General features: G+C 43.2%; 1 protein-coding gene across 1 annotated transcript; it reads left to right on the top strand.

The window, feature by feature from the left end:
- Positions 1–705: 705 nt before the first annotated feature.
- Positions 706–1,257, top strand: LOC147896014 (uncharacterized). Its single transcript, XM_087382197.1, has one exon. It carries the CDS (start codon positions 706–708, stop codon positions 1,255–1,257), a length of 552 nt encoding a protein of 183 aa, XP_087238323.1.
- The last annotated feature ends 10,367 nt before the right edge of the window (positions 1,258–11,624 follow it).

Raw genomic sequence — 11,624 nt, forward strand, 5'->3', positions numbered from 1 at the left:
TTCTTTCTTCCTTCTTCCCTCTTCTTGCTTCTTCTTCTTCTTATTCCTTCTTCTCCTACTTTTTCTTCGTTTTCTTCTGGTTGTCAATGTTGATAGAATTTGACAGTTTGTTCTCACCTTCTTTCTCCTTGCAATTTAAGTCATCCCCGCCTCCTCCACTGCCGCCCATCTCCTTATCCACTAGACATTCCCAGCTCCCCTCCACCTCAACGAGTTTGCTGCACTTGCTTCTCCTTCACTACTGATCCCAAAAGTTGCTCTTCTAATACTTTTAGCCCAACAAATAGCTTCTGAAGTTGTTCTAATTGATCTCTCGCAGCCCAATTACTTGCAGCCCAACAAAGAGCTTCTCAAGAAGCTCTTCTCTCGCAGCCTAATTCCTTGTAGCCGCCCGCCCAACAGATAGTTTGTGTACGAGCTTCTCCTTCCACCATGAATTTGGTCTAGTTTTCTCCTTCGTCCCTCGACATTTCCACGCAAGAAATTAGCCTGTTTGCCGTCTAACTGGCAAGCATTGCCTGCACTTCCGATTGATTGCTCAGCTGTGGCTTTGAGCAACTACTCTGTCACTCCCGATCATACAAAGTTCCCAATTAGTAAGCCTCTTGAGACAGAATTCACTGTTAAATCACCGCGGTCGACAGCAGCCAGTTTGGAAGTGTTAATTCTTCCTCTTGGAAGTGGTTTGTCAAACACTCACCGTGCATGGGTAACTTGAATTCATGCGGATTGGGATATGTACCATCACACCATGTCGTTAAGGTTGTGCATGGTAATGGTATCATTGATAAATTCTACAGGCCTGTTAGAGTGGGAGAACTCATTGTTGACTACCCCAATTATTTCATTTGCAAGTCGAAAGATCTAAGCATTATGCAACATGTTCTTCCCTTGCCAAACGATGAAGAGATGGAACTCGGACAGACTTACTTTCTTCTTCCACTACAAACATTAGATTCTCTCACACAAGCGGATGTCTCTGCGCTGATGTCCAAATCAGCAGTTGCCAGAAAAGCCAGTTACAAAGAAGATGCGCACCTCAAGCACAAGCGGCCAGCGTTTGAAATGAAACAGAACGGGGGCACAACGCAGGTGACAGTTTCTAAACAGTTCCTCCAGAGGCTCCTATCTGAGTCTAGATTGGAGCTGCAGACATCTTGTGCGGGTTCAAGAATCTGCACAGCTAACGGGAAGAGCTGCAGGTCATGGAGACCTCGGCTGGACACAATCGAGGAGGGAAATGTAACGGTGGGTTGAACAGCCTTCTGGAGAAGATCAGGTTGGACGAAGGTTATGCCGCGCTATTGAGATCATTTTGTAGTCGAGCATCACAGCACAAAAACTATGAAAGCAGAACTGCAGAGTTTAGGGCTGTGATACTTGCACGTTGCTTAGACGTCTAATTGTTCAATCTCAAAGTATGTATACTAAGTTTTTCCCATCGTGAAATGGCTAGAATTTTTGGCATCGCAAGTCTGGCACGTAAAGGAAACACAGTATGAATGCAAACAATGTGCGATGAGGCAGCTCCATAGTACCAGAACTTTTGAGTCTCCTCAGCCACTGTGATTGTATGATCATCCAAATGGCTAATGCCAAGTAGACTAATGGTTCCTACATCGCACTACTCTATTCTCCCTCCCACTAGCTATAATCTTGTCAAACAAAAAATCAGCAGAACTCCACTTTAGCGGGCTACCTCGTAAGAACCGGCAACAGCGTCTCCTGTTTAAAAGACAGGAAGATCGACAGCCCTTTCTTTTACGCCTCGCTAAGATCATGTTGAGTAGACAAAACTAATGTGGCACAGTTAATCCCCTTGCTTTGATACAGAGACCCAAAATCGCAAAGTATTTGTACTCGACAAAAGTTCCGGGCAATTGACTGTGCCAGCAAAGGCCTTATTCACAACATCCCTGCATTATCAACAGCATCCCTCACCGCCTGCACAGCGCAAAAGCGCACCTCTCTTAGTCTCCTCCACACCATGTAAACAATGTGATCCGAGGAGGCAGCTCCATAGCTGTACCAAAACTTTTGAGTTTCCTTAGCAATGTTGATTTTATGATCATCCTGAATAGCAAAGGGAATACGAAGTAAACTCGGATGGCTGCACGCTCTAAATGCTCTACATCGCACTACTCTGTTCTCCCTCACAAGAGCGTCTGTCTGTGATCCCAACAAAAATTCATGCAGAACTGCAGACAGCCCTTTCTTTCACAGATCATGTTGGGTACACAAAATTAGTAAAAACCAATATGAATGCGGCACAGTATGCCCTTGCTTTGATAGAGGATTTTCTAGATGTACGAGCATAAACCCACTAGCAGAGAAGTCCGAGGGATGGAAGGCGTTTTGCAGCCATCAATAGATCTCTCTCTCTCTCTCTCTCTCTCTCTCTTTCTCGTCTTCCAAGCACATGGTGAGTGGTTGATGCTACAAAAGAGTAGATAATTATCAACTAGTTTGGGGTTAGAAAGGTTAGAGTGGCAAGCCAACAGTTGCAACTTGAGAACAAAAGCGGTTATATGAAAATGTACTTGAGGTTTATCAAAATTATGTTGACAAGGTTGAGGAAGTGCGTACCAAAGCTAATTAGAAATCAAGGTTTAGGCCTAAGGGAGTGGCATGACCAACACATCAAATGGTGAGAGAGACTAATGAGACATTGAAGCTACCAAGACGAGTGTGTCACCAAGTCATTGATGCCACATTTGCAACGAATGAAATTTAATAAAATAGAGTGCGTGGAAAGTTGAAGGCAGATCTTGGAAGAATTGGAAGAATACCCACCTTTATATGGTAAATCACAAATGTAGGTAGCATTAATAAATAGAGAGAGGGACATTGGCCAATGAGATGACATTATCTGTCCCCGTGTGCACATGTGCACGTGCACACACGCATATATATGTTTATGTATGTATGTATATGTGTACATACATGTCCACTCGGGTCTCTATGTAGGGTCGGATGCTTCCAGATTCGACCCATCACTGTGGTTTGTGCGTTGAATCATATCGGAACACTATTTTGCCAGCATATGTAAACATCAACTGTATTTATTATTTTCTAAAAGTACAAACTTTGATGTATAGTTTTGTAATAAATTGTTAGAACGGGTCAAGGTCATTTGTAACCGCAATTGAATGATTCCTTCTATTTCAGAACATTCTTATGTTAAAATTCAGTATTGTTTTTGTCTATTCTCTCCATACCCAAAGTAGATGTGGGATTTTGAGCTAGTATTTCTGTATAATTGAAAGAGGAAAACATTAAATCCGGATAATGAATCCAAGATGTCACACTAAAAATTGTAGTCCACAAGCACCATTTACATTCATAATTTCAATAAACCTTTTACAAAACAGGAGAAGCACATGACATAGTACGAAGGAAGAGGAATGCCTATCATATAATCTTACAATAAATAATGTCATACAACAGAATAGACTATCAAGATTGATCCAAAAAGCTAGCGGAACATGGTAGGGAGACCATCAAGATACAAAATGAGAGCCAAAAATAAATATCGACTATGCGCGATATAGTCAATGTGTAGAATACCATAAACTGCAGGCATATAACCCAGAAGACATAAGAACCAAAAACCATATCTCATCTACAGAGTCATCCATGAATAGAAGCCGTCGTCTCCTTTTCTCCTTCAGCACATAGTCATATGACTCCTGATTTCTTTCCATGTGCATGGCCATACTCTCTGCATAAGTTGGCAATTCCCTTAAAAATGAAAATCTAGAACGCTCTTATATGCCTCAATGAAAGGTATTCATTCAGAACAAAGAACCACATTTTTTAAATTCACTAGTCCAATTGCATGGCAACATTGATTTCTTCCTCCTCAGCATCAACATCCATGAGCGTATCCTACTGTCTAGACAATCCCACACCTGCATAAATAGCAGTAGTCCAGTACATATCTTTGAGTCATTGTCTATTGCTAAAAAAGACTGAAAAGAGTGTAGTCCAACCCTAAATCCTGGTCATGTCCATGTCCCCAACTCGAGAATGGAACCATTTGGAGGACACAACATCTCCAAGAACATAAGTAAGAATGCAGGACTTGTCTCAAGAGTTCCATGCCATGCTCCCCCCTTGCGTACCTTCTTGGAACGCTGGACTGAAGGCAAGTAATGAGGAAGCAAGTTCCCATCCAAGTTCATCCTCATCATGGAGGCCATACTCTTTGCTGATTCCATGTTAAATTTTGGTCTTTGTCCTATCCTCCTCATGGCCATAGCATGGAAAACATAAGACTATTCAAAAAAGCTTGAGTCAATTTCTATGTGATGTATGACACAAGGAGAAGTGAAGCAAACATTTTGCTGAAGACTCACCTTTACGCCAATCCCAAGTGTGTTGAAATGCCTTGAGGTTCCATGCTTATGTTCAACATAAAGTAATTTACATGCAAGTCACCTCCATTTTCAAGCGTACTGCATAGCGCTCCACTGCAGGCAGAGTGGATGGAGAATAGAAAACCAATGCCCATCCATTGTCATCCATCATAGCTACAAAAATGGTGAAGGAAGAGGAGATATGATCTTTTGTCACAACATTCCAAGGTAGAACCTCCCCTTCACCACCTGCAGCATACCCTATGGGAATATCCACAATGCAATAGTCCACACTCCATGTGCATTGTTGTGAGTTTCGTTTCTTCCCTTGTTGGTGCAAAAGTGCAAAGAAATTGGGCAGTACTTGATATTCATATGCAAGTTGTGATTGCATTATCTCTTTGCCCAATTTGATGTAGTCAAACTCCCATACCTTCACCAAACTCCTTGGTACGAGGGGATGTTTCCAAAGTGACAACATGGACAGTGGAACCCAAATAAAATCAATGGAGAAAGGCTTTTTCACTATCCTAGAGTCATCAAATTCTAGAGTATCTGCAACCACAATGCATATCAAATGACAATCATTGAAAAAATCCAAGAAAGATGATTCAACTTACCATCTCCACCCAAGTCTGTATTCTTCCTTCTCCCTGCTTTTGCAATATCAGGATTCCCTATATTTTACTTTTGTTTCTCCACCAATATCTTTTGTTGCTCGTCTAGTTTTTTATGTTCCTCCTCGGTCATTTCTCCAGAGGATCCTGAATCAGATTTACATTGACCTTTTGAATGCCTTAATAAGTATACCTCTCTAGCATTAAAGCCTCCTCCTCCACACACTTTCCACTACTCATTTCTAACCACCATGGACAATGATTTCTCTCCCACTCTGAAAGCCTTATAGTTCCTTTTGCAGTCATGCCCTCATGCAAGACTTTATGTGTGTACATGCAATATGTAGGAGGCTTGAGCACCTGTCCATGCCTTGCAAATAGATGGAATGGTCTGTATCTTTTTTGTTTCCAGCAAATGAAGAATAAACCTATTCAAAACCCAAACGATAGAAAGAATAAGAACATTATGAAATAGAAAATCTAGAATTAGGCAATGAAAGATGAATGCATATCTAAAAACAACTCTTCTGCTTGCATTCACAAGGTCAACCTCTTTTGCAAGCATGGTAGCCACAAACATGAAGGAGGCAAGGGGCTCATAAAAATCAGTTCGATGTATTGCCACAATATCCTCAAAATATTCACATAGTGTTGGATGCTCTGGCAACTCCAAAGGGGAAACAAAACCCAAGGTACAATGTACATGACCATAGGCATCCATTAGGCATCCTCTTTCCCTCTATTTCATTGCTAGAATAGGGGGAAAGAGGATGCCTATGGATGCCAAAGGATGCCCAAGGATGCCAAAGGATGCCAAAGAATCCCAATGAGTGCTAATGGATGCCAAATAATGCAACGAGGTGTGCAATGAGATGAGCATTTGGAGCAATGAGATGGGCCTCTCCCCCTATTATGCCAGCAGAATATGGTAGGGAAGCAATGAGGTGGGCAATGAGATGGGAATTTGGAGCAATGAGATGGGCATGTGGAGCAATAATGAGATGGGCCTCTCCCCCTATTGCCCAACATAAAGTTGCAAATATTAGCTCATGCTACCATTTTCAAGGCTTTAAAGGGTGATGGTATACATAAACTTCTTATAAAAAATTTTTATAAGATATAATTTGAAAAATCTAACCATGTATATGGATCTAGATGACTTGTGCCGGTCGATTTGAGTACTTGGATGGCTATATTCGGAGCTCATATGAGAAATTAGCTTCACCCAAGCATTTGAAACTAGCAATGCCTCTCCCCCTATTCCGCTGGCGAAATCGGGTAGGGAAGCAATGAGGTGAGCAATGATATGGGAAATTGGAGCAATGAGATGGGCATTTGGAGCAATGAGATGGGCATTTGGAGAAATGATATGGGCATTTGGAGCAATGAGATGGGATTGCATGGGCAGCCACCCATGATATCAGAGGTCTCTCTCCCCCTATTCCACCGATGGAATAGGGGGAGAGAGACCTCTGATATCATGGGTGGCTACCCATGCAGCACCTGGGTGGCTCCCTATGCATCCATGAGCTACCATAAGCTACATCTAATGCCCAATGCCATGTACATCCAATGCCCATAGGCCATGTGCATTACTCAACGAATCCATTGGGCATCCTCTTTCCCCCTATTCTGCCGTGGGGTTGGAGCATGTCCTAATGAGGAAGAGCCTAGATTTTGAAGGCCTCTTTCCACCTATTCCGTCGGCGGAATAGGGGGAAAGAGGCCTTCAAAATCTAGGCTCTTTCCCCCTATTTTGCCGGCGGAATAGGGGGAAAGAGGCTCTAGGGGGAAAGAGCCTAGATTTTGAAGGCCTCTTTCCACCTATTCCGCCAACGGAATAGGTGGAAAGAGGCTTTCAAAAGTCCTAATGAGGAAGAGGGGGAAAGAGCTTAGATTTTGAAGGCCTCTTTCCCCCTATTCCGCTGGCAGAATAGGTGGAAAGAGTCTTTCAAAAGTCCTAATGAGGAAGAGGGGGAAAGAGGAGCCTCTTTCCCCCTATTCTGCCGGCGGAATAGGGGGAAAGAGCCTAGATTTTGAAGGCCTCTTTCCCCCTATTCCGCCGGTGGAATAGGGGGAAAGAGCCTTCAAAATCTAGGCTCTTCCTCATTAGGACATGTTCTACCCCTACTCCACCGATGGAATAGGGGAAAAGAGGATGACCAAGGGATGCCTATGGTCACCCCAAGATGCCAAAGGATGACAAAGAATGGCAATGGATGCCAATGGATGCATGTGGAAGCCCAAGGATGGCTGTGGATGCCCAATGATGCATGTGGATGCTCAAGGTCATATATGCCCAAGCTCATGGTCACCCATGCAAGATCAAGCTCATGGATGTTTATGGATGCCCAAGCACAGGGATCCTTGGGCTCATTGATGCGTAGGGAGCTGCATGGGCAGCCACCCATGATAGCAGAGGTCTCTTTCCCCCTATTCTGCCGGCAGAATAGGGGGAAAGAGGACACCCAATGGCTGCCTATGGTCGCCCAAGGATGCAAAAGGATGCCAAAGAATGGCAATGGATGCCAATGGATGCCAAAGAATGTGAATGGATGCTAAAGGATGGCAGTGGATTCCAATGGATGCCAATGGATGCCAATGGATGCCAAAGGCTGCAATGGCTCAAGACCTTCATAGGATGCCAAAGGCTGCCTCAGGGCCTTCAATGGATGCCAAGGACTGCAATGCTCCATCCCCTATTTCGCAGGCAGAATAGGGGGGAAGAGGCTTCTATTTATCCTTCCCTTCCTTGCTCACACATGCTCCATCCCCTATTTCATTGGCGGAATAGGGGGAAAGAGGCTTCTTTGAATCTTCTAAGGATGGACATGCTCCATCCCCTATTCTAAGGATGGACATGCTCCATACCTCAGGACCTTCTAAGACATGCTCCATCCCCTATTTTGCCGGCGGAATAGGGGGGAAGACGCTTCTATGAATCCTTCCCATAGTTGTTGGTACATGCTCCATCCCCTATTCTGCCGGCGGAATAGGGGAGAGGGAACACACAAAAAAACTTGGTCGTCTTCAAGGTTTGTCGGATGTAGCACAAGCCTAGTGATTCGAAGGTGTCACAAGCGCGCGATTCGTATGTAGCACAAGCCCGTTGGAGCTGCTGTAGCAGTTCAAAACAAGAAGGCATGACAAAGAGGCAGGGGAGATTGAAGAGGGAGGGAGCATGACAGGGATGAACATTGAAGGTTATGTCAAGTGATACAGGGAGAATGAGAGGTTGGGTGCTCAACAGAGTGGGAGAAAAGATGAATTCATGCAGGACGTGAGGTGGAAGGAAAGTACATCAATTACTTTCCTTCAAGACCACTAGTCCCAAGTTAATTGACTCAAAGGGCAGAAGAGGAGCTTTGGGAGTCCCTGCACATACATTTTTTGGGAGGATTGGAACACCGGCAGTTGTAAAGTCATAAATGATCTGGTTCTATTGGGATAGCATGGACCACTCTTGGAATCCAGCAACAACAATTGAGGCATTGCAAGAACCAGCGCCAACAAAGTGGAAGGTTGCTAAAGGAACTAATATCAGTTTGGAAGAGTTGTAGACTCTTATAGGAGGAGGATTTTTCTTAGAAGAACCACTTCCAAAAGCATCAAGGAGATCTGGGGAGGGTCATTAAAAATGTTTGGAGACTCAAGCGAGACCTAAATTTTGGGAGGGCCAGAGAGTTGTCTGTAGAAGAAAAATAACTAAAGATATGCAGGCAAGGATGGATTCAGCAAGAGCTATGAAATGTGAGGTGCTTCATGTGAATGAGGTAGAGCCTAAGGAGCATGTGGAGTTTATTGTTGGTACAACTGGGTCTCGCATGAGGGGGCTTCAATATACAATGACCATATCTATTTTTCCATCTTGCACTTGCAAAGACTTCCTATTTAGGTTTGGAAGATTGGATCGTTACATTCCTTGCAAGCACATTTACTACATACTATTGTAGTACTTGGTTCTAGATGCAGAAAATCACACATATGGAGGTCATGTTTTTGACTATTAAGAGGTGTAGAAACATAGAATATTTATGTTGTTCACTAATTGGATTAGAAATATTTACCCTTCCTTGAAATCATGAATATTAAATGAAACGTGAATTACAATTCTAACACATACAATAGCATCAAAAATTGAATATGCATGGAAACTCATGAAAAGACAAGAGACAATCACTGCATACAATCTCCCCCCTCTATTGACCTTATGAAGGACATAATCCTTGCTTGGATATTCTCCAAAAATTTGGCTTCGCTACTTTGTAAACCTAGATTGACATTTAGAGATGGTTCTGAGATTGTTTGTCATTGCCAAACAAATGATTTCAAAAGGTTTATTAATAACGGATGGGGCATGTGAGTACCATTAGTAACGACATTATTATTGACAATATCTTAAAACAAGAAATCAAGAAAGGCTTGGGACACATTCCTAGAAAGAATCTCAGTATTAATGGGACACTGGATGATGGCGAGGAGGTCTAATCGGAGAGCAACAAAGAAAGGGAGAACACCAAAATTGTGGGTGCTAACTCACCCAGATCAAGGTAAGCTCTTATTATGTATGTATGGTACAAAGGGGTATAGACTGGGCCATTGGCCTTTACCCCAACAACCTCCCACTTGAAGGCCAATGCACCTTTAAGGGAGAAGATGGGCATCCTAATGTCATCCGATACCCATCAATACTCTGCAATGTGCAAACCAATCTGAGGAAAGACTCTCTGTAAGAAGATCTGCAAGGTTCTCATCTGTGTGAACCTTGACAAGCTAGATGCGCTTGTCTTGAATCACCTCTCTGATGAAGTGATACTTCACATCAATATGCTTTGTCTTCGCATGGAAGACAGGATTCCATGCCAACTGGATGGTACTCTGACTATCACAATGCAAAACTGGAATCTCTCATGTAATGCTCAAGTCTCCCACTAGACGAGTAAGCCATATAGCTTCCTTGCATGCCTCAGTGGCTGCAACATACTCTATCTCAGTGGTAGACAAAGCCGTACATGGCTGCAAACGAGAGACCCATGAAACTGCACCTCTAGTGAATGAGAAAACATATCCTGTATTAGACCTCCTGGTGTCTACATTCCCTGCAAAATCAACATCTGCATATCCAACAACAAATGTGTCCTTCCTCCCAAAGAAAATGCACATGTTCTTTGTACCATTCAAGTATCTCATGATACCTTTCACTACCTCCCAATGCTTCTTACTAGGATTTGCCATATACCTGCTAACAGCTCCCACTGCAAAAGCAATATCTGGATGTGTAGCAACCATGGCATGCATCAAGCTTCCTACTGCGGATGCATAAGGTATCTTTGCCATTTCAGCCCATTCCTTATCTGACTTAGGGCTATCCGCTTGGCTGAGTTTCACATATGAAGGCAACGGAGTACTTATGGACTTCCCCCTCTCAATATTGAAACGCTCAAGTACCTTGCAAATGTACTCTTTCTGTGACATATGAAGGAGTTTCTTGTTCCTATCCCAAACAATCCTCATGCCAAGTATGTGACTGGCATCACCCAAATCCTTCATGTCAAAGGTCTCATGCAACCTTTTCTTCAAGGCATCCACATCCAAAGTAGATTTCCTAGCAATAAGTATGTCATCAACATATAAAATCAAAATAAGAAGGTTGCCATCTGATGCCTTCTTTGTGTAGAGGCAATGATCTGTCTCACTCTGTGTGTACCCTTGGGATTGCATAAATGCATCAAACTTATGGTACCACTCCCTAGGAGCCTACTTCAACCCATAAAGACTTTTTTGAAGCTTGCATACCATCCGTTCTTTGCCCTGCACAACAAACCCCTTTGGCTGCTACATATAGATGTTCTCATGAAGATCTCCATGTAGAAAAGCTGTTTTTACATCCATTTAGACAAGCTCCATGTCCTCTCTGGCAACCAATGCAAGCACTATACGAAGGGTAGTCATCTTCACCACTGGGGAAAAGATCTCATCAAAGTCAATACCGTTCTCCTGCTTAAAACCCTTGGCTACCAACCTTGCCTTGTACTTAGGCAATGCATCTGCTGGAGACATCTTCAACTTGTAAACCCATTTGCATGGCAATGCATGCTTTCCTTTGGGCAAATAAACCAAATCCCAAGGAGCATTCTTCATCAAAGAATCCATCTCTGATTGCATAGCCTTCTCCCACTTATGCTTGTCATTCCTAGACATAGCATCCTCAAAGCATGAAGGCTCACCACAATCTGTCAACATGACATAATCTAGAGATGGAACATATCTCTGTGAAGGTCGTGAGACTCTAGTGGAAGGTCTCAACACTTGTTCACCATGAGCATCTTGCTGTCCCAACTGATTTTCCTGCATAATTGTCCACCTAGATGTGGCTCTCCCACCTCACGATCTATGGGCTGTCCATGCCCTGCATCATGTGGAACAGGTTGTGCATGCCTCTCATATGGTGGTTGTCCATCCTCTTGAAACACCACTCTACGTATCTCAACAGTCTTTTCTGGCTTCTTGTGCATCTTGTCCTCATTAAAGATAATATCATGGTTGTGTAGTATCTTCCTGGCCTTTGGATCCCACAATCGATATCCCATCTTGCCTGAATCACCATATCCAAGAAAAATGCACTTCCTTGACTTTGCATCAAGCTTGC

The sequence above is a fragment of the Dipteris shenzhenensis genome, chromosome 12 (assembly GCF_047967505.1).
Source record: "Dipteris shenzhenensis isolate YYH24624 ecotype China chromosome 12, Dip_SZ_1.0, whole genome shotgun sequence".
Lineage (NCBI taxonomy): Eukaryota > Viridiplantae > Streptophyta > Polypodiopsida > Gleicheniales > Dipteridaceae > Dipteris > Dipteris shenzhenensis.

What these genes read in the sequence shown, in the direction of transcription:
- LOC147896014 (XM_087382197.1), top strand. Translation starts at nt 706, where the DNA reads ATGGGTAACTTGAATTCATGCGGATTGGGATATGTACCATCACACCAT.